The sequence below is a fragment of the Mugil cephalus genome, chromosome 1 (assembly GCF_022458985.1).
Source record: "Mugil cephalus isolate CIBA_MC_2020 chromosome 1, CIBA_Mcephalus_1.1, whole genome shotgun sequence".
In the NCBI taxonomy this organism is placed as follows: domain Eukaryota; kingdom Metazoa; phylum Chordata; class Actinopteri; order Mugiliformes; family Mugilidae; genus Mugil; species Mugil cephalus.
In genome coordinates, this window is record NC_061770.1 from 24,668,015 (window position 1) to 24,694,684 (window position 26,670).

At 43.1% G+C, this 26,670-nt stretch overlaps 1 protein-coding gene across 2 annotated transcripts in view; it reads left to right on the forward strand.

Moving 5' to 3' along the window:
* plxnb1a (plexin b1a) overlaps positions 1-24,907 on the forward strand; it is a 74,050-nt gene extending 49,143 nt beyond the window's left edge. The window contains exons 9-39 of one of the 2 annotated variants that reach the window (XM_047589827.1): positions 509-665; positions 772-880; positions 2,286-2,394; positions 2,677-3,468; positions 4,918-5,016; positions 5,120-5,242; positions 6,320-6,413; positions 6,524-6,693; positions 7,948-8,099; positions 8,188-8,293; positions 9,908-10,044; positions 10,676-10,849; positions 11,604-11,850; positions 11,930-12,172; positions 13,302-13,478; positions 13,573-13,721; positions 13,808-13,908; positions 13,987-14,204; positions 15,284-15,462; positions 15,569-15,635; positions 15,825-15,971; positions 16,123-16,297; positions 16,382-16,485; positions 16,566-16,650; positions 17,409-17,581; positions 18,785-18,945; positions 19,415-19,562; positions 20,591-20,655; positions 21,490-21,565; positions 21,804-21,878; positions 22,826-24,907. In XM_047589827.1, the coding sequence (XP_047445783.1) occupies positions 509-665; positions 772-880; positions 2,286-2,394; positions 2,677-3,468; positions 4,918-5,016; positions 5,120-5,242; positions 6,320-6,413; positions 6,524-6,693; positions 7,948-8,099; positions 8,188-8,293; positions 9,908-10,044; positions 10,676-10,849; positions 11,604-11,850; positions 11,930-12,172; positions 13,302-13,478; positions 13,573-13,721; positions 13,808-13,908; positions 13,987-14,204; positions 15,284-15,462; positions 15,569-15,635; positions 15,825-15,971; positions 16,123-16,297; positions 16,382-16,485; positions 16,566-16,650; positions 17,409-17,581; positions 18,785-18,945; positions 19,415-19,562; positions 20,591-20,655; positions 21,490-21,565; positions 21,804-21,878; positions 22,826-22,930 (4,917 nt within the window). In that variant the 3' untranslated portion in view covers positions 22,931-24,907. The remainder of the gene's footprint in view (positions 1-508; positions 666-771; positions 881-2,285; positions 2,395-2,676; positions 3,469-4,917; positions 5,017-5,119; positions 5,243-6,319; positions 6,414-6,523; positions 6,694-7,947; positions 8,100-8,187; positions 8,294-9,907; positions 10,045-10,675; positions 10,850-11,603; positions 11,851-11,929; positions 12,173-13,301; positions 13,479-13,572; positions 13,722-13,807; positions 13,909-13,986; positions 14,205-15,283; positions 15,463-15,568; positions 15,636-15,824; positions 15,972-16,122; positions 16,298-16,381; positions 16,486-16,565; positions 16,651-17,408; positions 17,582-18,784; positions 18,946-19,414; positions 19,563-20,590; positions 20,656-21,489; positions 21,566-21,803; positions 21,879-22,825) is intronic. The other variant, XM_047589835.1, reaches the window with a different exon arrangement.
* Positions 24,908-26,670: the final 1,763 nt, after the last annotated feature.

Here is a 26,670-nt window from a genome sequence, read left to right on the forward strand (position 1 = left end):
TTGAACGACAGCGTCTCTAGCAGCCATAGTCATAAATCCACCATAAACATTAGCGCATGGTGACGCCAGCGAAGGCCGCACCCTCTCCCCTAGAGGGGCGTGGATTAAGCGTGGACATTCACATTTAAAGGTATAGACACTGAAGCAGCCTGTTTTCAGTAGAGATCACTAGAGACACTTTTTGACTGGCTGAAATTTAAGACAAGGCTGAATTTGGAGTAAAATACTTTGAAAACATTAATATTGGACCTCTGACGCCTGTATGAAATTGGTGAAAAAATGAATAATATGGGACCTTTAATGACTAGAAACTTGCCTGTTGTTGGAGGAGACTGTTCGACCATGAAGAAGCCTTTTCTTAGTTATTCGGACAAGTGAAAACAATGCACCAGAATATTGTGTGGATTTAGTTCATCTCACACATTAGTCAGTCATATACAAATCTTGGATAGTGGGTAAAGTTCACTCTTCTGTTCCTCACTCTTCTTGCTAATGTGTTTCCACTCAGATCACTGTGTCAGTAGAAGGTCTCCCCAGTCTAAAGCCAGGAGAGGCCTACTCCTGCTTCTTCCAGGACACAGAAACTCCTGCCTTGCTCACTACCTCTGGTGTGATATGCTCCACCCCTGACGCCAGCAACCTGCCCCCCATTGGCCATGGAGACGGTGAGTCAGAAGAAGCTGTACTGAACTTGAAGCAACACTCTTCTGCTCATCATTTGCAGCTAACGTGTATATATATATTTGTGACAACCGTCTTTCTCTGGCACAGAGTTTGTGATGGTGACCCTGTCGTTGCGTTTCGTAAACGTGACCGTGGCAGAGACAGAATTCACCTTCTACAACTGCAGCTTGGTCCAGCAGCTGTCTGGACTCAGGCCGTGAGTATATGCACACACACAAACACACACACACACATATGTTATCAATCAATATCATTAACTAACTTCACCTGTAAACTCATTTTATGCTAGCAGGTCTACAAAGGTGTTACATCTGAAAAAAGACTGTGTAATAATGGTTTTAAAACGTTTTAGTTGCCTTTAACATTCAGTGGTGGAAAAAGGTTTTTGGACACTCTTAAGATTTTCAGTGGGGCTCATATCTGAGGATTGATCTGGCCACTCTAAGACCTGGATACTGTGCTCCTGCTGCCAAGTACTACTGCTCCTGAACCATCCAGTTTGGACCTCAGTGGAACAGAGCATGTGTAGAAGGGAACATATGGGTTTGGAGAATGGCTCAATATTTGTCAGAGTTCAACAGTGAGATGACCAACACCAGCAGCACTCATGCATCCTCAAACCATGATCCTGCCTCCACCATGTTTGACAGTGGGTACTGTTCATGCTGGACACAATTCTTGGCCTTCTACGTACCCTCACATCATCAGGAGGAAGATAAAGCTGGAAACTGGACTCATCTGACCACAGAGTTCAGTTCTTCTTCCAGTTCCTGACTGTCCAGTTCTTGTGTTCAGGAGCTTCTTGACAGCCTTGTAGGACCTTAAGCCATGATCTAAAAGTCAAACACTGGACACCAGTTTGGTTTGACCACTGCTGTTGGAGCTCCTGTGATGTCATTCTGTGGTATTCCCTGCGCGTGTGGATCAGGATGAGGTCATTTCTTGCTGAAGAAACACTTGGACGCCCAGATCTTGGTTTGTCTTCCAAGCTGTTGGTTCGTCTGTATTTCTGCAGAGTGGATCCAACTGAAGAAGGACTGCATCTGTACTTCCTGGTGATCTGGAGGCAGCTGTATCCTTCCTGAATCTGTGTTTTCAGACGTGTTTCCTGCACATTTTTGTCTCTTAAGAAGCACGGCAACAGAAAAACATCTTTTAATAAAAAGCACGGCCTTCATTAGTGGATCACTGGTACTAAAATTAACCAGAAGTCAGAATTTCTTATGTGTTTTAATGGACCCAATCAATTTTAAGTTTTTAATGGCTGTTTTAGGATTTGTTTAGTATTTTGTCTGTGACTGAACTAAAAGAAATTGCACTTGAAGACGTAAGAGTGATTCGTAATGCAATATTTCACAAATGCATGGGATGTCTGAAAGCTTTTTTCCACCATTGTGTGTTTCGTATATTCGATTAACAGATATACTGTATTTTATTCATTTTGCACAAATAGAAACTACTTTCCTCTTCCTCCTCATCTTGCACCACCTAGATAACACAGCGCTGGGGTGAGCAGAGAATGCGTGGTGGCTGTCACATCGTCTTTCCTAGCGTTCATTTTAACACCATTTGTTCTGTTGTTCTGCTCTATGACCTGCTAGATGCCAAGGGTGTGTTAGCAGTCGCTGGGGGTGTAACTGGTGCATCCACCAACATGTCTGCACGCATAAACACACCTGCAGCCAGGGAGTCACCATCCACAACCAACACGTGAGTCAGCGTCTACACTGAGAGTTGAGAAATGCAAATGCTTTAAGTGGGAAAGGAGGACGGGTTGTTGTTTTCGGCGTTTGTCCTGCTGCTTTGTGCTGCATTTTTGTGTTCTGCTTGCCTTCATGATATAATGCCCATTTGTTTATTATAATTTACCATCCGTTTTATGTCATTTAAGTTAATTTTGAATGTTTCTGCCCTTCCTTTGTATCCTAATTTTGTCTCCCCCTGCTGTTTTTTTTTTTTTTTTTTTTTGGTGTTTGCTTCTCCATCGTCAAGTTCAAACCGCCCCCACCCACCATCCCACCTCCCACCAGAAAACCGACCCCTTCACTTCCTCCTGTCCTGACTCCTACAACAACAACAACAGCCCCTACAACAACAACAACAACAACAACAACAACAACAACAACACATCCACCACCCACAGAGACATCTGCCCCCACCACAGCAGCTGTCCCTTCAACTACCACTCCCACCACCACCACCACCACAGTGACACCACCTAACACCTCCCCTAATGCTGAGTCCACCACACCAATTGCCCCGGCCACAACTTCTCCCTTTGTCAGGATCTCCACCCAGGCCACAACCATACACACTGATGCCACTACCCTGGGCGGGGCCCTCTATGACGAAGAGGCAGCTGAAGGAACCACGAGAGGTTTTTCAAAGGATGAAGACACTGACGCCCTTAATTTCTCAGATGGAACCCCCCACCCTACATTACCCAGCACAAGCGCTAGCGGCCAGGTAGATTCTGGTCTGAGATATTCAGAGCCATCTGGCGACACAGTGGGCTCGACCTCTGGCATAAGCTCGACCTCTTCCAGCGAGGTAGACCTCAGCGAGGACAAGGAAGCGTTTCCTCTGGCCACCTCTGGAGAGAATGATTCATCTCCGTGGCAGCTGAATGAGTGGGAGAAGGCCGAGGTGGACTCCGCCACGGGTACACCTGTGATTCATCATCCGTTCATCATCACCACACAGTCACCCGAAACAGTTATCGACCTCAACCTTGAACCCTCAGAAAATTTCCAGTCTGATTCTCCGACTGGTTCGTATTTCCGGGTGAGTGCAGAAGCCGAGCGTGGAGCCGAGTTGTTTCTCCGGTCACCACAGGAGGCTGAGCTTAAATTATACGTCTTATTCGAGGCCTTGTAGAGAATAAGCGAAGAAGAATGATACTGCTCTCTTATAAACCTCTTTGACGTGAAGTTACACTTCATCACCAGGTATCGTAGGTTAGCTAGCATAGCTCTGTCTAAACATAACAAAATCCACATTCCAAGCGCCTCACAAGGTCCCTTAATGGTACATGAAGTGACATTTCTATATTAAAATAACCAGCTCTAGTTGCTGTAACTTCTGGAGAAACATTTCAACAATGTTCAACACACTCCTATGTTTAGCCAGCCCAAGCTAAGCTATGGCTAAGCTAAGCTAACTGCCTCCAGTACAAACTAAACAATCATATGTACTGATTCCCTCATTTAACTCTTAAAAAATAAAAAAAGAGAAGAGAAAAACCACATTATTCAACTTTGGACGTCCTGCAAGTTAAGGGATAGCTACATGCTAGGATGGGGGGTATTATTTTTTCATGCATAATCGCGTGTTCAAAACATTTTCTGCTGGTTGAGAGAAGAATTAATGCAGTAGATTGAATAAGGATGGATGGATTTTACTGTGATGATGAGTAAATATTGTAGAATAATCCCACACTAGTAGTAAAACAGGTTTGCATGGCCTCGTGTTAGCACTGACTAATGATGTGGGAATCTGAGGACATTTATAAATCAAATACATCAGACTCAGGTTTTTAACAGCAACATCAGTGGAAATAACAGTTCAGATGAAAACTATTTTATAGCGTCATAAAACTATATTTTTTGTTAATATGTAAATTTACTTACCAGGATTTAATAAGCTATGCTATCTTTATTCTAGGCTAAGTGACTCCTATACAAACTATTTTTTAACAGGTGATGTGAGAAATGTGATGATTTAACTTTCAAAAGAACAAAAAAAGTGCATTTTCCAACCTACATGCCATCTCCATTCATGCTTAATTTAAGTCATGGGTTCTTTTCTTTTACTTGTACGTCTTACGTTTCATTGCTGGGGTGCGGTTTTGTGTCTCCTTTTGCTTCTTTTTGCACATTTAAGTTATAATAAAGGATGCGAGAATGCTGTCCTCCCTACTGCATGTCGCTAACTTAAAGTTTTACTTTAGAGCAAAGTTCATATGAGGCCTGTTGTCTGCACAGTCTTTGTCAAGGAAACATAAGCCAGACTCTTGTTACGAAACAGCAGCACCTCACCTTAATTCCACTTGTCTCAGCAGCAGCAGCAGGGAGCAACCCCATGTAAATCCCCTGTGATTTATGAATCAGGCGTGCACAGAGTGGGCGCAGTAATAAGTTGGAGATTTAGAAAAGAATCCAGATGTATAAATTATGGTTGCAACGTGCCGTGAAGAGGTATTTCTCATCCTGTTTTATGACGTGTCGTCGTCAGGAGTGCCCGTGTGTGGAGAAAGTTCAGAATTCCTCCCTCCTCCCTGTCAACGTGGAGCGGAAGATCACTCTGGTGGGGCAGCACCTGGACCTGTTTCAGGTGATGTAGCAGAAGGATGACGGCTTAGCTGCGTTTTCAAGGTCCTAAAGCGAAATAAAGATGGAACACAGTAGATCTGAATGTGGTTATTTTTGTTAAACAGGATGAGGAGTTGGACTACGAGTGCGTGCTGGACATCGAGAATCGGTCGGTGGTGGTGGAAGCCTCCGTGGAGCAGGATCCCACGCGGTCATCGGTCTTCTTTATCACCTGCCACCCGCACCAGGTCAGAAATCTATCCGAAGGGATGTCAGCGTAACAGAGTAGATCAGGGCTGGGCGCTATGACCAGGAATGTGTATCACAGTATTTATTTTTTTCGTGCATGATCATGCTTTCACAACTACTGGTTGACTGAGGAATTAATGCAGTAGACTGACTAAGGATGGACTATTTTACTGTAATGATGAGTAAATGAAGAATAATCCCACACCTGTGTAAGCACTGACTGCTGATGTGGAAATCTGGGGACATTTAAAGCTCGGAGATATAAAAATAAAAAATAAAATGTTATTGAGATGAAATGAAGAAACTGGGACAATTGGGGACATTTATTTTGACATATTTATTCATATTTAAACTGCTATGTCTGTAACGTCAATAGCAGCGTAAATGTTTACCGTAATGACTATAGTCTGCGCGCCAATTTTTTTTCTCATTCATAAAAAGCTAAAATTGGGAACATTTTTGGGGACAGCTTAATCTGGAGGACAGGGCATCCAAAACAGGGACTGTCCCCAGAAATCTGGGGACGTCTGTTCACCCTAAAAAAAAACATACAAACAAACAACCAACACAACACTTTTCTTTGTAAGTCTCTCGTTTTGCTGCTTCATTTTTCAGACCTTTCCATCTTCACCTCACAGTGACACAGTCGCACCATGTGTGTTTAAAAGCGCTACATTCAAAGTGGTCCGATCTGTTGTGAACACTGTGTAATCAAATTCACTGTTAGATTAAAAATTCATATCATAACGGCAAATAAATACCGGTATTCGGTATGAACCGTTATACCACCACTCCCTAAAGTAAACCTAATATGTCTTTTTCTAATATCTGCAAATCACCAAAAAGAGTAGACCACGGCTAACCCCACGTCACACCAATAAACCAGCAGATTACAACATGAACAGAAATCAATTAAGAGCCGTGTCTCTGATTGTCTGCATTTGCGTTTGCACTGGATGTGTGTTATTAGCTCTGGTAAAGCAGGTAATTGGATACACACTCCGGCTGCTCTGCGCGTAGTTTTGCATAACATCGGCTCATATTTGACTGCTGACCGCCTTCCTCGTGTCTTTCAGTACGTGTATTCTCTGGCGATGGAGGAATACCCGGCCACGATCAACGTCAGGAGAAAGAACAACTTCCTCATCGACAGCGCTGAGGATCTGCACGGTGTGTGTGGCGGGAAGTGGGGAATAGTTACAGCGTTACATACAGTTAATGTGTTCATTTATTTATCTTAAAACCCTTTTTTTCTTTCTTATTCCTCTTCCTCGCCTCAGTCATGCTGTTCAACTGCTCGGTGGGGAGGTCCGACTGCAGCCGGTGTCGCACGGCCGACCACAAGTACGGCTGTGTGTGGTGTGGGGGGGCCGCCGGCTCTCGCTGCCTTTACAGGGACTCCTGCGCCGGCGAGGTCCAACACACCTGTCCTGCACCGGTCATCCACAAGGTAAGGGCTTCTCTGGAACACGCATCCAATAACAACTATTATTGCGTTTCGATGTTGTGGCCGTATCTCAGGACCAGAATCAGAATTACTGAGCTATTACTATAACTTAGCTGGAGGCAAAACAGAGGGAAGCTGGAGGCGAACACTGTCACTTTCAACCATGAAAAAAACATGAAAAATTATGTTAAGTTAATCATTATTTGGAGGATTCTTGCTAATGCTAACCGCTAGCTAACGCAACATTAGTTGTATGTTTCAGGGGTGTCCAAGCAGAAGTTGCATTTACTACGTTACCCTCCACAGTGGTTCCACTTATTTATTGTAATATCTTTGTTGGAGAGGCTTTACTTAATATAGACAGACCAGACTTCGTCCCCCCTGTGTCCTCCTTTGGTCACATCATCCATCCAGTGCGTGAGAGTGTAGGGGTCGGTGAATATAGTCCCATCAGTCAACTTTTTAGTCAGTGTTTTAGTATATTCTCTAAAATATGTGTTTTCCTCATCCATTCTTCCCATTGAAATATGCTAACTGCCATTTACAGGCTATAATCCAGTTTAGCTTGCCTCCAGTTAAGCTCCGCCCCTCAAAAAAATAAAAAACATCACATTGTTTACAAACGGTGAAGGGGGTCCATTGCACAGTGGGAAAAATATTGAAAATGGTGAGTTCAGAGTCTAATAAATATGTCAGGAAATCTGTCCAAGTCTATCAAGTGAACATGAGTTATTGCTCAGTGTTAAAGCATTAATATGGGCTGAGTGACAATCAGAGTGAGGAGTTGCACAGTTTTATGGCAACAGGAAGGAATGATTTCCTGTGCAGTGCAAACAGCCTTACATGAGCCAACAGCCTCACCTTCGAAATCAAATTCCTTTTCTGGAGTTCCCACTTCCTTCCTGGTGTGGCCGAAGGATGCGTTAAATGGTGGAGCTCAATTAAATAGAGAGGCCCAGGAAATGGACCAGAGCATAAACCGTGACATCTCTGTTTCCCCCTTGTGTTTGCTGTGGGCTGGACCGGTCACTATATCTATATGTTCCCCTTTTTGCCTCATCTGGGGGTCAGCTAGTTGAGTTATGACCATGATTTGTTGAAATACACTATTTCTATTTTAGGTTTACAAGACACATTAACACAAAGTATCGTTATCGACTCAGTATCGCCGATACCAGCCTGAATTTTACTCGGTATCGGATCAGGAAGGAAATCGGTGGTATCGACCACCACTAACGTCGAGTCCTTGTGTTTCAGTTGGACCCGGTGTCCGGCCCCAAAGAGGGGGGGACAGTCGTGACTATTTCAGGCTCTAACCTCGGCCAGAGGGTCGAAGACATCGAGAGCTCCGTCTCTGTAGCGGGCGTCTCCTGCAGCGTCATCCGAAGCAGATATGAAGTCTCCTCAAGGCAAGTCTTCAATGAAATGTACAAAACAAATTTTATTTTGTCCATCTCTTTCCTAACATTTTGTTTTGTGTGTGTGTGTGTGTTGTAGGATCGTGTGCGAGACCAAAGACAGCGGAGAGGAGAAGAGCGGCCAAGCTTCGGTCAAAGTGCGGGGAGGAGGAATCGGGCTGTCCACTCAGATCTTCAGCTTCCAGGTGTGTTAACAGCTAGAAACCACAAAAATAATACAAATTAAGAGAAACCGTCGAGTGAAAATGTGTCTTCAAACCTTCGACAGTTCCTGTATGTACACGTAACATCAATTAACGAATCTCCTGTAGAACCTGGAACGCTTGGTTCCTCGCATGCATGACGTTGAATCAAATGTAGCCCCGCTCTCTTTAAGTGCCCAGAAACACTTTTATTATCTGCACAATCTCCTGCAACACTGTGCAACTATGCAGAAACTAAACAAGCAGATCTGAAAACAAAGACTAATCTCTGGGGTATTCTCACACCCAGCTCACAGGGCAGCACACTGCAAAAAAAAAAAAAAAAAAAAAAAAACTCAGCTTGTTCGTTTTTAAATGAGGGTACATTTCTTAAAATACCAGTATGAAAAATCATCTATTGGACTGAAAATGAAATAAAATAAATAAAAAATAAATAAATAAAATCAAATAAATCTATATAACCTCAAAGAATCAGAATCTGTTTATTGGCCACATGAATCTTATTTGGTGTATTGATGGCACATAACATTAAATAAAAGTAAACGTGGCAAGAAAGCAGTAAATACACTGTTTAGAAAAATAAAAAAAAATGTAAATATACAGGGATGCAATGACCGGTATAATTACAGGCAAGAAATGGCTGTTGCCGTGGATGGAAAATCCAATAAGTTGACTCATTGAAAAGTTTCTTTGTGGGGCCCTTTGACATTTGTATTTGAGTGGCTCTGCTTCAGAGTTTTACTAGTTCGTTAGTTTGCTCATTAGAGCCAAGAACCAGAAAGAAAAATCACAAAACACTTCAAAAAAGTTGAATATTCTAACACAAAGTCCGCCTAGAACAATCTCGGAAGAAAAACAGAAAGTACATTTAGCCTTGGTTTTAAGATATTTCATCTGAGTTAGATTTTATTTGAATTTTTTGCAGTGTACTTACTTTGAATCCCGCCGTGTTTTCCCCCTGAGTCTAGTTCGGTTGCACAAATGAGAGCGCAGTAATCGCTCCTGGGTGTGGACCAAAAAAACAGTCGGACCAGGAGCTCGCTGAGCGGGAGAGTCCCGCGGTATGTTTCCATTCCGAAACGCAACGCAACTTTGATCTGTCAGCAGCAAGAAGAACAAGAACAAGAAGAAGAATCACCCTAAAACATCACCCAGGAGAAAGAAGAGAAGCGCTCTCTCATATTAGACTCGTAGCCCGTTAAGGAAACGACATCTCCCCCGTGGCTTTTTGCTAATTGGGCTTCACTTGAAAGTGAGATGCAAGTGAAGCTCTGCAGCACAATAACATAACAAGTCGTGTGCTTGTTTTACAGCAGCAGTGAAAGGGCTGGAGCTCCGACGGACGCCTTAATTAATTGGCCCCAGTGACATGCAGATTAATTGTTATACTCGCTGGCTGTGAGGCGGCCTTTTAGCGTTTCCCAGAATTCCCTGGTGTTCCCTTTTTATCTTCCCAATAAATCACCCCCCCCCCCTCCTCTCCTCTCCCCTCCCCTCCCCTCCCTCACTATCGGGTTATTGATTAGACTTTTCTTTTGTCTCGTGCATCTTCACGTGTCGTGCTTTATCTGTCTTCTCCTGACTCCCCGTCTCCAGGACCCTGCGCTCAGCAGCATCTTCCCCCAGAGAGGGCCCAAGGCGGGGGGCTCGTCCCTGACCATCAGGGGCCGGCGGCTGAAGACCGGACACCTGAGCGAAGTCAGCGTCCTGATCGGAGGAGTGCCTTGTGTGGTGTGAGTCTTTGTTCTGTGGGCTGAATCTCTACACCTCGGGTGTCAAACGTATGGTCCAGGGGGCGAAAATCGGACACAGTCTGGACCGCAGGATGAATTTAGAACTGCAATTTATTAATTGGTGTTTTCAAAAACAATTAAGACATTTAGCCAGTTAGTTTAATGCTGATTCTGTTTTTTAGCTACACTGGTTTGTTTTTATTTTATTTTATTCAAATCTCATTTTATAGAATCCTCAACACCAAGCTGGACTCAGTGGCTGAGGAAGATTATACAGTCCTCAGATCCTCAGATAACTTTGAGAAAATGAACTATATTCACTATGGACTTAATCTCTCCATCAGTTTGGGTCCATGGCCTGAAAAATGTTGAAGACCCCAGAACTAACCAGCAGGTGGCAGCAGTGTGCAGAAATTTCACTTATTATTCTCAAGAAATTTCAGCTTAAATGTTTTGTCAAAGGATAATTCATTAAATTTCTCATAATCTACTTATTCTTCTTTGCACTAAAACAAAGACAAACATGTGGAAACGTCTTTATTCTTAGGTTGTTGCGCTGTCATGTCACTTGAGATCAAATCGTGCTGAATGTTGGCCCCTGAACTAAAATGAGTTCGCTTCCTCTGCTCAGGTCGAACATCCAGGACGATCAGATCAGCTGTCTGACCAGAGGCAGCAACCGGACGGGAGAGCACGGCATCGTGGTGCGGTTCGGTGGGACAGAGCGACACCTGCAGGGTTTGGTGTATCATTACACCCCCAACCCCAACATCACAAAGGCTGCTCCGTCCAAAAGCTTTTTCAGGTGCAACTGGTCGTTTGTATTTCACAAAATAACTAAGAAGGAAAGGAAAGATGAAAGGAAGGAGAAAGAAGGAAGAAAGAAATAAAAGAAGGAAGGAATGAAGGAAGTGAGGAAAGAGAAATAACTAAGAAAGGAAGGAAGGAAGGAAGGAGAAAGAAGGAAGAAAGAAATAAAAGAAGGAAGGAATAAATGAAGTGAGGAAAGAGAAATAACTAAGAAAGGAAGGAAGGAGAAAGAGGGTAGGAAGGAAGGAAGGAAGGAAGGAAGGAGAAAGAAGGAAGAAAAATAAAAGAAGGAAGGAATGAAGGAAGTGAGGAAAGAGAAATAACTAAGAAATGAAGGAAGGAAGGAGGGAAGGAAGAGGGTAGGAAGGAAAGGAAGGAGAAAATAACTAAGGAAAGAAGGAATGAGAAAGAAGGAATAAAGAAATAAAAGAAGAAAGAAAGGAAGGAAGGAGAAAGAAGGACAAAAGAACTAAAGAAGGAAGGAAGGAAGGGAAAAAGAACAAAGGAAGGAAGGAGAAAGAAAGTATTTCATTTAAATAATTAAAAAATGTCTCTAATAAACTGATCACCCACAACATTAAAATACTGAATAACATTAAAACATCTTGTATCAATTCATAGTTAGAAACTTTTAGACCTCAGAGGGCCCCGGTCCATTCTCTTATAACTTTTTCTAACTTTTTCTCCGATGTCAACAACACATCCATCGGCTGATTAATACCAACCTCGTCCTCTCTTTTCTCCTGCAGCGGAGGCAGAATCATCAAAGTGTCTGGTCACAACTTGGATGTTGTTCAAGAGCCGAAAATGAGAGTCACCCTCAGCCCCCCTGATACCCTCCCCCCCAGGAGGAGGAGGAGGAGGAGGAGCCCCAGCAGCAGGAAGAGTGAAGGCAGACTGGGCGGAGTACAGGACCAGCGGGGTCAGATGAAGAGATGGAGGCGGATCGTTCCCGAGGCCGACTGTCCCGAGGGGACGCTGTGTCGGGTCAAACAGGTGAGTTCAAGACAGCGACACGTTTTTAAAACTTTAACGTTTAAAGATGTTTTCATCATCATCACGTTTCCTCCCTCAGTTCGAGTCTCGCTGCACGGTCAACAGCTCCTCTCTCATCCAGTGTCCGAGCCCCGCCGTGGGTCCAGAGGCGAAGGGGGCCAGGGTCAAGGTTCACTTCCTGTTGGACAGCCTCCACTTTGACTTCAGCGCCGTGGGTAAAGAAGCCTTCAGCTACCAGCTGGACCCGTACATCCCACCTCTGAACCACAACGACCGCAGCAAACCCTACCACCACAAACCTGGGAGCATCATCTCTGTGGAGGTGGGTGTCGCTGTGGGTGTCACTGTCACTGTGGGTGTCACTGTCACTGTGGGTGTCACTGTGGGTGTCACTGTCACTGTGGGTGTCTCATTCTCCTTCATACCTTCTTTCATTCTTACTCCTTCCTTCCTTCCTTCCTTCCCTCCTACATTCTTTCTCCTTTCCTTCCTTCCTACATTCTTTCTCCTTCCCTTCCTTCCTTCTTTCCTTCCTTAGGTGTTTTCTCTTTCCTTCCTTCCTTCCTGCTCCATCCTTCCTTCCTTCCTTTCTTAGATCTTTTCTTTACCTTCCTTCCTTCCTTCCTACATTCTTTGTCCTTCTTTCCTTCCTTCCTTCCTTCTTGCTCCTTCCTTCCTTCGTTCCTCCCTTCCTTCCTTCCTTCCTGCTCCATCCTTCCTTCCTTCCTTTCTTAGATCTTTTCTTTACCTTCCTTCCTTCCTTCCTTCCTTCCTTCCTACCTTCTTTGTCCTTCTTTCCTTCCTTCTTGCTCCTTCCTTCCTTCGTTCCTCCCTTCCTTCCTTCCTTCCTGCTCCATCTTTCCTTCCTTCCTTTCTTAGATCTTTTCTTTACCTTCCTTCCTACCTTCCTACATTCTTTGTCCTTCCTTCCTTCCTTCTTGCTCCTTCCTTCCTTCGTTCCTCCCTTCCTTCCTTCCTTTCTTCCTGCTCCATCCTTCCTTTCTTAGATATTTTCTGTACCTTTCTTCCTTCCTTCATTGTTTCCCCTTCCTTCCTTCCTTCTTTCCTTCCTGCATTTCTCTTCCTTTCCTTCCTTCCTTCTTTCCTTCCTCCCTTCCTTCCTTCCTACATTCTTTCTCCTTCCTTCCTTCTTGCTCCTCCCTCCCTTCCTTCTTTCCATCCTTTCTTAGATCTTTTCTCTTTCCTTCCTTTTTCCTTCCTTCCTTCCTTCCTTCCTTGTCCTGACATTTTCTTTTACTGGTGGAATCCACAGTTCATTGGTTCATCAGTGATGAGCAGTTGCAGCAGAACAAGAACAAACCAGGACGTTAGCGCCCCCATGTGTCCTGGGGAGATGAGGTTCTGATGCTGGAATGTAGAATATGACGCTGCTGAAAATCATTTAAACCAAACTATTGTCCCGTGGTGTCATCTGTCCACTAAACATTCAGGGGGAGAACCTGGATCTGGCCATCTTCAAAGACGAGGTGGAGGCTCGGATAGGGGACGGCTTGTGTGTGGTGAAGACCCTGACACACAACCACCTGTACTGTGAACCTCCGGCCCAGCAGCCCTCAGCCGCCGCCGGGAAGAAGCAGGACGGCATGGACAGCCTGCCCGAGTTCATTGTGAGTAAACGACACGGAGAACCTGGAATTCAGCGCGGCCCTGCTGTTTAGGCCAGATTAGTTCTTTATGGTCTGAAAACGTTTCTCTCTCCAGGTGAGGATGGGGAACCTGAACTTCTCCCTGGGCAGAGTTCAGTACGACAGCCAGGCACAGTCCACCTTCCCTCTGGAGGCTCAGGTGGGAGTCGGGGTGGGAGCCTCCATAGTGGCTCTCATCGTGCTCATCATAGTGTTCATATACAGGTACGCAACACTTACTTTCCCTAATAAAATGCACTGCATAATTATTTTCCTTTAAATCTAAATGTTTCATCACCGCTATTTATCAGGAGAAAGAGCAAACAAGCAATGAGGGACTATAAGAAGGTGCAGATCCAGCTTGAGAACCTGGAGACCAGCGTGAGGGACCGGTGCAAGAAGGAGTTCACAGGTACGAGCCTCTCTGCTGCTCTGAGACGACGCTTTGTCTCAGAACGAGATAAAACTGAGACGTCTGTTCTCCCTTCAGACCTGATGACCGAGATGATGGACATGTCCAGTGACTTGGTGGGCTCGGGGATTCCCTTCCACGATTACCGGGCGTACGCCGAGCGCATTTTCTTCCCGGGCCACCAGGAGTCGCCACTGAGACGAGACCTGGACGTCCCAGAGAGCCGCAGGCAGACGGTGGAGCAAGGCCTGGTCCAGCTGTCCAATCTGCTCAACAGCAAACTGTTTCTCACCAAGGTCAGTCAGAGGCTCGTATGTGTTTTATTTGAGGTGTTTCAAGTCTTTCATTAAACACCATCTTACTCCCTGGGAGCTATATCCCTCCCCTCGAACCGTTCTCTATCAGGATCTGAATGAATGTTTATTTATTTCAAACAAAAATAAAAAGTAAAAAAGGAAAGAATATACGGTGTAAGATCAGATCAAAAAGGAGCAGTATAAACTTATTAACTCATATATTCAATATATAATAGAGGGACTTTTGAATTCCATGGGATTTATCCTGCATACATTTTTATTAAAATTAAAAATGTTTTTTATGTTCATAATGATCACATCTTTACAAAATCCATTATTATGTATTTTGGAAACAATCACTTATTAATAAAAAAAGACTAAAATGTAACTAAATAACCGTCCAGCCAAATAACAACCAGCTTCTAATTATCTGAACATTATAAAATGAGCTTATTCAAAATTAGTTTTGTCTTTTTGTTGAGATAATCATGACAGACATTTCTTTTTTTTTTGGCAATATATCAAATTCTAAATGGAAAATAACAAATTGTATGTGTGTTCAGCTAAGTTACTCATGACAAACACATTGTTTTAAATCCAAATCACGTGACCTGTTCTCATCTATGTTCTTCCTCCTCTTTATTCTTTAGAAATAACTTTTAATTTCAAGTCAATCAGTTATATATATATATATATATATATATATATATACACATACACATACACACACACACTGTATTATAATATTTAGAAGAATCTTTCCGTATAAATGCCATGTGGTGATTGGTTGTAGGCGGCCATGTTGATTTTAGGCCTGAAAACAGCCAAAATGTCAAGTATGTATAAAAAGTCCCACAGTTATATATTGACCCATATAATAAATGTATTTAATATGCAAAATGCATTGATATATAATCAATCAGCTGCACCAGTGTAGAGTATATAATGACACAATATACATCATCAGTAACTTCATTATGATAAATATAAAGCCTATAATGCCATATATTTATATTTACATGGTATATGAAAAGCAATAAACTCAATATGTTCATACAAATCAAATCATTTTTTGTCAGTTCATTCACACTCTGGAGGTGCAGCGGACGTTCTCCCCCCGGGACCGGGCCTACGTGGCCTCTCTGCTGACCGTAGCCCTGCATGGTAAACTGGAGTACTTCACCGACATCCTGAAGACGCTGCTCAACGATCTGGTGGAGCAATACGTGGCCAAGAACCCCAAACTGATGCTGAGGAGGTGAGGGAGCTCGTCCAGGTCATCTCAGCCGTGGGTCACAGATGTTTGTCGTCGTTTGTCTCAGGTTACTCATGTGTGTACTTTTTTTTTTACTTTTTCCCCACAGAACTGAATCGGTTGTTGAGAAGCTCTTGACCAACTGGATGTCCATTTGTCTCTTCACCTTTCTGAGGGTATGTTGAAATATTATATATGTGTATCTGCTTCCTGTTGGACTAAGGTCAGAACTTTGACTCCTAAATCAGTCAGTTTAACCGTTCTTTTGGAGAACCACTTGTGTTTGTGGGTTTGTTGTCTTGTTCCTTCTTTCCTTCCTTTTTATGCAGAAATGTAGTTAAAATCACCCTTTTCTGCCTGTGCAGGAGTCGGCGGGTGAGTCCTTCTACATGCTGTTCAGAGCTATAAAGCACCAGGTGGACAAGGGACCCGTGGACGCTGTGACGGGAAAAGCCAAGTACACGCTGAATGACAACCGGCTTCTGCGCGAGGACGTGGAGTACCGCACACTGGTTAGAGGACACACACACTTACATGTCACTTTTCTTCCTTAGCGGTTAGCTTTACAGTGCTTCTCGTTCACACGTGCTCATTAGAGCTGTCCTGATGCTCATGTGAACATCTATCTTGTCACTGACCCGCCGTCCTGTCACATCTGTGCAGACTCTGAACGTTGTGATGCCGGCTGCAGCCGCCGGCGGAGGCTCCATCACTCAGACGGTTCCTGCCAAGGTGCTCGACTGCGACACCATCACCCAAGTGAAGGAGAAGCTTCTGGAACAAACCTGGAAAGGAACGTCCTTCTCCCAGAGGCCGCACATCGACTCGGTGCATCTTGGTAAGTCGGGTCAAATCGAGTCAGGTGATTATGGACAGAGTGTGAAGAAGCGCAGGTTGAACACGTGAGCGCGTCTCCCTCCAGAGTGGCGTGCCGGAGTCGGGGGTCACCTGATCCTGTCAGACGAGGACCTGACGTCGGTCGTTCAAGGCTCGTGGAAGCGGCTCAACACGCTGCAACACTACAAGGTCGAAATCACTGAGATGCAAACACTGAAATGCTCCGAGCTTTGTGCAGAATAAACCGTTTAATCGTCCGTGTGATGCAGGTCCCAGACGGAGCTACGGTGGCACTCGTCCCCAGAAACGGCAAACACCACCTGCACGACAGCCACGATTACATGCCCGGAGAGAGTGAGTCTGGTTTTTTTTTTTTTTATTGCATTTAAGACACATCATATCCTCCTCAGGTTCATGAAGTCTCTTACTGTGGATTTGAATTTCACTGTGGATGTCTGTGAAGGATCTCACTCATCAGGGTCATGGTGCATCCAAAAGACAAAGCTGAGACAAGGGCATTTAGACACCCAGTTACCGTTTTATCACTTCATTAGTTGTTGTCTGTCCTGATATTGAAGTCTGAACTTTGCAACATTTTCCAAAGAGACGTGAATATGAAGAGCCAAAGGTAGCGACTGCCTTCAAGGTGCATGCAGAATGTTCATAAGGCTATTTATTCTTCAATAATCAAACTGAAACCAGGCAGAGACATAAAAGAATGTTTCTGTTCTTCATTTTCCATTATGATTCTGTACGATGCATGTAAAATAGGGATCATATCTGTATAAAGCTAGTCGTGCAGCCTTTCCTACAGGCATGTGTTTTGTAGCTGGGTGCATAGACAGTAAATAACCAGCAGAGGTCACTGTTGTTCTATGCATTCATACATTTACTGTGCTGTTGTGCACTAGATCTGATGAAGTGTAAAGTGAAGCAGCTGTAAAACAAGCACTGCTTTTAAATATTAGTGCATCCTTAAGATAATTTACGGATGAGGTTAATATAACAATTAATGAAGAGATTTTTATGTCAAAGAACAAAAACCTCAGTAGTTTTTTAACTTGAACATACTGTAGCCAAACGTCTTTCTCACCTTTCGTTGCCGTCCTCAGAGACCCCTATGCTGGACGACGGGGAGGAAGGGGGCGTGAGGCTTTGGCATCTGGTGAAAGCCAGCGAGGAGTCCGAGCTCCCCAAACACAGGAGAGGCAGCATGAGGGAGAGAGGAGGGGAGCGAGCCAAGGCCATCCCCGAGATCTACCTCACACGCCTGCTCTCCATGAAGGTAACACCTGGATGACTATGATCGAGGGGCTACCCACTAATATTTGAAAAGATTTTGTGTACTTACTGTAAATGTAAATGCAAACTGAGATTCTCCACAGTAGATAAACCAACAACAAGGAGGTAGATTCAGGAATACACTAGATGAGATGAATACACTAGGGCTGGGCGTATCAATCTAAATATCAATAGTATCGACATCAAGGCTAGTATCGGCATCGGATCGATATTGAGTTTGACACTCAAAGCCTAGAATCACAGCAGCATCGCAGAGCTGGTACTGATGTTGTTATTGAAATGAGTTGGTACTTGGAAGAGAAGATAATTACACAGGATGGTTTATTACTTTGGTACTTTGTTGATGTGTATTTTAGCGTTTTAATGTCCCATTAAACTCCTGAGACCTGAGCTTTTATTTGATATGCATTTTTAATTCCTCCAAGGTATTTGGGATCAGTAGGACCTAAGAAGTATAAAACCAAGCATCATCTTTAAACAGGAAGTAGTAGTTTTAAAAAAAAAAAAAAAAAAAAAAAAAACCAATGTCCCCATATGTGGACACTGAGATTATTTCATTATTTATATTATAAAGAAGTCACCAATGTGTAACAAAATATCAAACTGTTTATTTTAATATCTGAACATGACTGAGCAAAGACAGAATTGCAAACAATAAAGTCCCAACGTCCTCAAACGAGTACTTGCTAATCAGCAAAACTTGCTAATTTGTTTAATTTGCTCGTCATATCAAACTAGAAATGCTAATAAACATGAATACGTTTTAACCTTTGCTACCACTAGGTGGCAGACTAAAGTGTCCACTAATGAGGACAATGGGTTTAAATGAAGCAGAATATGCTGCAATAAAACCTAAAACTTTACGTCCACATATGAGGAAGCAGGGTCTCAGGAGGTTAACTAACATGGAGGGGGTGGAGCTTATGACCTACACTGCAGCTAAGCCACCAGGGGAAGCTCTCTCATTTTTAATACAACCTTTGATTCAAAGTGGTTAAAGATGGTGTTTATAAAAAACAAACTTTATTTTTAAAACTTAAGGTGATCTCGACAGACACCGTTTTGTACAACTTATTGTTTCCTCTTTTGTGACATCGCCAAGACGACACCAGGGCTGTTGCAGAACTTATTTTGTTGGGCATGTAAACACCTAAAGTTTGCTCCTCCTGCCTCCGCTCTGTCCCAGGGCACGCTGCAGAAGTTCGTGGACGATTTATTCACGGCGATCCTCAGCACCAGTCGTCCCGTCCCTCTGGCCGTCAAGTACTTTTTCGACCTGTTGGATGAGCAGGCTCTGCTGCACAACATCTCGGACCCGGAGACCATCCACATCTGGAAAACCAACAGGTAACCTGGCAGCAGCTTACGGAAGACGTTAGTACACGGGGCTGGAGGCCAGAGATGGGTCACGGGCCAAATCCTGGTGGGCCGCCATGTGAGAAGAGTTATAAACATGCTTCATCCAGAGGTTTAAGAACGTCAGCAAAGCCTACCCACACAGAACACATGGACAGCAGTTATATATACACCGATCAGCCATAACATTAAAACCGCTGGCAGGAGTAGTAAATATGCATGCAACATCCCAGACTTCCACCAATGACACATTTTCCCACTGATCGGAGGAAGTTACTCTTTTACTACCATGCATGCAGTATGTAACCACGGTAACCGGCTCCTCCAAACTCCACAGAGCAACAGCAACCACACGCACCAGAGTCAGTTGGAAGCGTGAAAGTGTTTGTTATTCTCGATAAAAAGCATCATTAGTACAGATGACCGCAATTTTTTCTCGTCTTGCCCCCCCAAAAAACAGCTTACCGCTGAGGTTCTGGATCAACATCCTGAAGAACCCGCAGTTCATCTTCGACGTGCAGACCTCGGACCACGTGGACGCCGTGCTGTCCGTCATCGCCCAGACGTTCATGGATTCCTGCACCATCGCTGACCACAAACTGGGACGGGTGAGCCGGTCACACCAAGCCTACGCTCAGATTATTATTCTACACCACTTAAACAAATTCATGAAATACCCCAGGATGAACATTATTACATAGGTCTTCATCAGGGGGTCCGCAGGGTCCTGCAAGGGGGGGTCGCAAAATCTTTGGGTGATTAAATATTTTTCATAATTTTTTATATATATATAAATTTGTTTGAATGCACATTAACATGAATCAAACATATTTTCCAGCCAGTCACACTAGACCTGTCAATCAAAGCCTCCTGTACACAGTAGGCCACGCCCCTAACTCTGCTGAGCCAATCACAAGGCCGCATACTACATGCTAACTCTCCCTGGGAGAAATTCAAGACGCATGCTGCAATATTAGCAGAAGAGAAGCTAACAGTGTAGCTCGCTCCCATCAGCCAACTACTGGGGCCAGAATGTTTTGGTGACTCCTGGTCCCTGCTACATTTAGCTATGTTTAAAGCAGGGGACTTTAAAGATTAAGTAGGGACCCCCTACCTACTATATGAGTGCTATATTATGAATATATTTATAAATATACATAACATATAGCACTTTAAATGTAGCTAAGATAACCTCAGTTTATCCCTTCACTAACATAGGTTGGATTCATGTTAATGTGTATTTAAATAAATTAATTAAATAAAAATATGAAAAATGTCTAATCACCCAAAGATTTTGCGACCCTCCTGCAGTACCCCCGCAGACCCTCTAGGGGTCGCGAACCCCCTGTTGAAGACCTATGGTTTAAAGGTAAAGGTATGTATTTTTATCGCTGTTGCGCATGTTTGAAATTTGAACCTGCGTTATTCAAACAGCTTAATATTAAATGCAAAATGGTGATAATAATGTATATTAATAAATAGTCTGAGCTTAATATAGAACACATATAGTAGGTAGGGGGGTACCTGCTTAATCTCATAAACCTCATACTAACCAGGTGTCTGTAACTATATCACAGACCCGCTGCTCAGTAAAACCACCTTTTAACACGTTTCTCCGTCTGCCGTCTCTGCACAGGACTCTCCCATCAACAAGTTGCTGTACGCCAGAGACATCCCACGCTACAAACAGATGGTGGAGAGGTAAGAATGTGGCAGCCGATCGGCCCGCTGACCCCAGGCATGAAAAACACTCGGTGGGGAGGGAGGGAGAGAGGGAGAGAGAGCGGGGCCTCGGACAATCTGTCAGCGGCAGACAGAGGGTAGACGAAGCCCGCGAGGCTTCCACGCATGGACGGTCCGGGAGCAGACTGCTACACTTACTACTGTCTGCTGCACATTAAACCCTGCACGTTACACTGGTGATACAGTAAAGCTCCATCAGGCACTAGAGATGTGCCATTAACATATAAGCAACAAGTAGCAACAACTAATAAGCCTTCGAAATCAGGCCAGCGAGATAAATGCAAACCTCCGTGGGTTCATTGTGTTGTATTGAAATTAATGACATGTGAACCTGGACCCCCATAGCTGGCACCCACCTAGACCAGACCAGACCAGACCCCTGGATAGGTCCAGAATTAGATTAGATTTCTTAACTGGCATGGAAATACCTGGAGATTCCTCTTAAGGAACTAGAATGTGTTGCTAGGGCAACAGGCATCTGGAATATTTGATGGATGCATGGATGCATGAATGGATGGATGGATGGATGGATGCATGGCTTGATGGATGGATGCATGCATGGGGTGGGTTAAGTTGTTTGGTGTTTTTGCCATAAAAACAACAAAACTTGAAGAACAGCACACGGTGTTGACCCGGCCTCCAAACTCAGTTAGTCGAGGGACTCAGGTGAAGTGTTCAGCTTCAAAAATGTTCTGCATTCGTTATAAAAACCATAACCTTGGAGAGAAGAATAGAAAGTAATTCCTCCTTTTCTAACTCAGCATTGTTCTCCTCTCTTCCCTCGTTCTCCAGGTACTACGCTGACATCCGGCAGACCATCTCAGCCAGTGACCAGGAGATGAACTCGTCTCTGGCTGAACTCTCTCGTGTAGGTTTCCCGCTCTCGTCTTCACCGTTTTGCAACATACATATATATATATTTATTTTATATATTTTTGAAGGCAAAGTTAGAACACATAAATCATTTCAGGGCCTCCATCTGGGCGTGTGCATAACAAGCTGGATGTGGAGTGTGAAATGAAATATTAACGGCAACTGATGCAGTTTTTAACAGCTTCCACCCGCTGACGTTTCTATTTTTACTCTCTCGTCTCATCTCATCGCAGAACTACTCGGCTGAGGTCAACTGTCTTGTGGCTTTACACGAACTCTACAAGTACATCAACAAATACTACGATCAAGTAAGTACCCACTACCTGTCTGTGGAGTTAAGAATGTGTTGAGGTTTGTTTCAGGACTAAATAGTGAAGTACAGCGACAGGTTAATGTCGATTCTTGTGATTTTTCCATTAATTGACAGAAAAAAGCTTTTTTTTTTTTTTTTTTTATATAGTTGAAAGAACAAATGTTGCATCACCACTTCCTCCCACCGAACAAAAGCGAAGCCAAAATGTAGCATTAGTGCTTTTGCTTTAAAGTAAATAGTTTTAGGCTTTGGTTCACACTGGTGACTCGTTCTTTTGTACTTCTCAGGCACAATTAATCCCAAATACCTAAAGATCTTAATTTTAATGCTTGGATCTCAGGAAGTTAAGCAGTGGGTTAAAAAATAAAAAATGATTTATTTGATTCAAATCGATCTTGATTTGAAGGATCAAATATCAATCAATAAAATCCTCGGCTCAATTTATTTTAGAAATACACCATTTTCTGCATCGTCAACCAAAAAAAAAATGATCACTCAACCCTGAGAGCAGCGAGCATCAGGCCAAAAGTTGACAGGATCTGGATGGAAGTTGAAGACCTCTGCTTTAGTATTTACACAAAGTATCGGTATCAGATCGGTATCGTTGATACCAGCCTGCATTTTACTCTGTATCGGATTGGAAAGGAAATCGGTGGAACATCAAACATCACTGCTGCCCATACCCTGGGGATACTTGCATCAGTTTGACCAAATGGAAGGAAGTGGAGAAGTTTTGTCCATTTTTTTTTTTTTTTTTTTAATACTCTAAGAACTTTGACAGAGATATTTACCGCACACATTTTTACAGTGTTTACCACTGACATGTCATTGTTGCTAGCCACACAACCTCCAGATTAAGTGAGATTTGGTGACATGACACATACAGCGAGGATGAGCCAGTGATTCTGTATATATTTAACTTTGTTTTCCATCTTCTGTCAGATCATCACAGCCCTGGAAGAAGACGCCACGGCTCAGAAGATGCAGCTGGGCTACAGGCTGCAGCAGATCGCTGCCGCCGTAGAAAACAAGGTGACGGACCTATGACCACAACGCCGGGACGGATGATTTTCACTCCTTTACCTCTGACGAGAGGACGTTGTCGGGAAAAGAAAAACTTTTTTCTTGACGTCTCATCACGAAAAGATAAAACACGACGGAGGAATATCGCGGCGCATCCTCAGTGAATTTTAGTGATCGTCTCAAGGAGATCGTCGCTGACTCTTGCTACGTTTTCCTGTGCTGTATCGAGGAGCTCCAGTGATTCCCAGACGGCATCGCAGTGGGAGAAAAAGGACACGGTACCACTGGTTGATGCCTCCTGAAGATTGACATATCTTTCGAGGATTCCCCGTGTTGTTTGATTCTCATAAAGGGATACGAACGGAGATCATTGTGTTTATTTTTTTTGTTTGTTTTCTCGTGGAGCATTCCCCGCCTCGAGTCTGAAGGGACAAGGCTTATGCAGAAGAACGACAAATCTTAGAATGCTGGAGGACGAAACGATGGAGACTCGATCCTTTAACGCTGACATGTTGAGTCTTAGTTACGAGGATAAACTCATTCTGACGCCGCTTATTATATCTTGAAGGATGTTTCCACTCTGCTCTTAGCTTCCTTAAATCCTTCGTTCAAGTCTTACTCTGTATTTGAGTTTAATTAGCCGGTACTGGATGTTAACAGACGTGATTTTTTTACTTTTTTTTTTGCTTTATCAGCCGTTGCCCTTTTACTGTAACTCATAGCTGCTGATTTCTCGTCATCGGAACTGAAGACAAGTGCTTTGTAGAAGCTTCCGTCTGCTTTTCTTTCAATGGTGATCGCTTACTGCTGTTGTGAATGTCACGATTTTTTTAAAGACTTTTTAAGCTTTTCTTTAGACGTATTTCCCGTGTAGTTACTGATCCGTCCTCATCGAGAGAATGAAAAGAAAAAAGTTTAATAAGATGTAGACAGAAGAAGCCGCGTTAAGACCGAGCCTGACCTCTTTAGACAAATGTGTAAATATGAAAATAACGCACAAAAGAATTTAAAAAAATCTTCATGAGTGAAAAAAGGCCACTTGTCCATTAACTTCCACCTTTTTTTTTTATGTGATTCTTTTTTCTCGAGCTTCGCAGGCGGCAAACAAAACGCGACATAATTACACAAGGATTCTCATGTGTGTTCATTTTATAAATTTATTTCAGTTGCTTGGCGCTTCCTGTTTTTTGTTAGATTTATTTTTATATATATTTTTTTTATAAGTCAGGCTCGATGTGGGCCCTCGTCTACACTCCTATACATCTGCATTTGGTTTCCAGTTTTTCTAAGTGAATTAAATAAATCTTGCTCCATAATTTACTAAACCTGGATGAGCCGCTGCCTCCACTGGACGCTTGTTGGAGCAGATAATTTTCATTTTTCTTTCATTTTTTTGTAGTGTTTTTTAGTTTTTTTTGTGGCAGAGCGAAGCCCTTTATCTTTTACAAGCTGTCCCTCGTCTTTCAAGGCTTAAATCAGACCGTGTGATTGTTAAACAGCTCTGCCTGTTTCTCCGTTTCGATGCCACATGTGAAAGTCTTTTTTTTTTTTTATTAGTTGTGTTCCAATTTAATTTATTGTTCATTATTTATTTTATTGCACTTGTTGTTGGTTATTCCCTTTCAGACTGATAAAATGCCCCAGAACTCACTTGATTCAAAATCAAATTCAGCTGTCTTGAAAATTATGCATTCTTCTTCTTCTCTCTTTTTTTTTTTTTTTAAATGTCCTTTACAAATCTCATCCATTTTAAGAAGAAACAGGGACAAGGTTGAAACGTTGCAACCGAATACCGTGTACATTATCACAAAAGTAACATTGTCGTCGTTGACTGCCACGTGCACTAGCGCTGCGTGTGGCTTTACTGGCGCACGGTTCTCATGTTTGTACTGTAGATACATGCTGTTCCTACGTAATCCTGACTTTAGTGTTTTCTAACTAACTGATAGGAGGAACCTAACAACAGCTTAATGTGATGCAATAAAGTGGTCCAGATGTTGACACGTGACTCCAGGCATTTTGCTTTATTTATTATTAAAGTCCAGAGTTAATACTTTTGTTGGAAATGAGCTCATTTTGATGTATTTAAAAGGATGCGGGGCTCAGGGAGCAGCTCATCTTTACATGGGAATTGATGATCTGTTAATAATTACTTAATTAATAAGAATAACTTAAACCAACTTCTGACAATTTAATGTTCTACCTGGAAACTTTTGGACCTGGCATTCATTCATGTGGATGTTACTTAGACATGTAGCCCCCACCTAGACCAGACCAGACCAGACCAGCCCCCCCCCTCCACGTTGATATTAATCAACGTAAAGAGGGCCTATTAATATAATCATCCTTGTTGTTTTAAAATGTTGAAACCCATCCCTGCGCTGGCTTAGAGTCGGCCTGTGCATTCTCTTATCAGTGAGCCAGGCTGGAGGCTCCACATTTAGACATCCTCTCTCTTTACAGTGGCCTGTAAATCTGGCAGCATGATCACCTGTCGCACGCATACACAGCTGATAATGCCGGGGTATGAACGCCTGCATCATCAGCATGAGCCCAGTGAAACCAGGGATTAGTCAAACATTCTGTCGTTAAATCTTTATCAGGTGACTTTTGTGAGTTTGCGCTGAAGCCCGAAGGTATGGGGCCAGAACACTGACTTTAATGTTTGGCATTGAAAAAAGAAATGAAAAGAATATTTGGCAATATAATGAAAGTTGTCTGTCTTTTTACAATGTCTTTTTGTCTTTTTCACTTTCGATATTTGTTTTTCAGTTTCAACTTACTGGCAGACGTGGAGGGGGAGTGGCACGTGAACGCGTCTCCAGGTTATAAATATATGAATTTCATCGTATGCTTTATAAGGACCGACACGGTCTGCTGGAAGAAGCACAAACATTAGCTAAGCTAAGCTAGCTAATGTCACTGCTGCTGCTGCTAGCGTCACTGCTGCCTGGGGCCACGCCCCCTGAGTGGCAAAACATGGTGAAATGTATCAGTAAATACAGAGAGACTGGGAAAAATGTGAATTATCAGATCAAATTAAGGACAAATAGAATCAACAGTATATGATAAATGTAGCTAAAAAAAGATGTTAACACTAAGAGCTTCACTGAGAAGTAACGAGAAGTAATTTAGATGCTATTAAAGCCTGTGATTCAAACTAATGCTGCTAATCTCCATGTTCATCCGTCACTTTTTGCTACTCAGTGGCCGTAACCATGGAGACTTGCTGTGACATCATGTGCATACCCTCTATAATTGTTCATAAATAATATACATAATTGTGTAGTTTGGTTACATAACAATAATTATTTATTTTTGAAAAAAAAAAAGAGAAATTGAAAAAAAATAATTCTTTGAGTGCCAAAGATTAAAGTCAGTGTTCTGGCCCCATATAAAGAGGAGCAGGATCAGTGTGGGGGTCTTAAATTAGCCTTGGCGTCACACCAGATGAATGCAGGTCACGTTTCAGTGTTTGGTGAGGATCAGAAAGGCCTGGTTAGTTGTGTTTAATGAAAAGGAACGGTGTACGCATGCATCTGGAGTCATCTTCACCGGGTCAGTGAGAGGACACCCGCCAACGTTACAGGAAATTGGTGTAGAAACACATAACCTCCTTTATCCCCTACTAACCCAGTGATCCAGATCCATGCAGGTGCTGTTTTGATGTCTCTCCACTCGCACACACTCACATGCCTCATGCTCCTGTGGGAAGTGTCTCCTTTCAGCTCTGTGAAAATGGAAAATAGAAACCGCCAGCACGG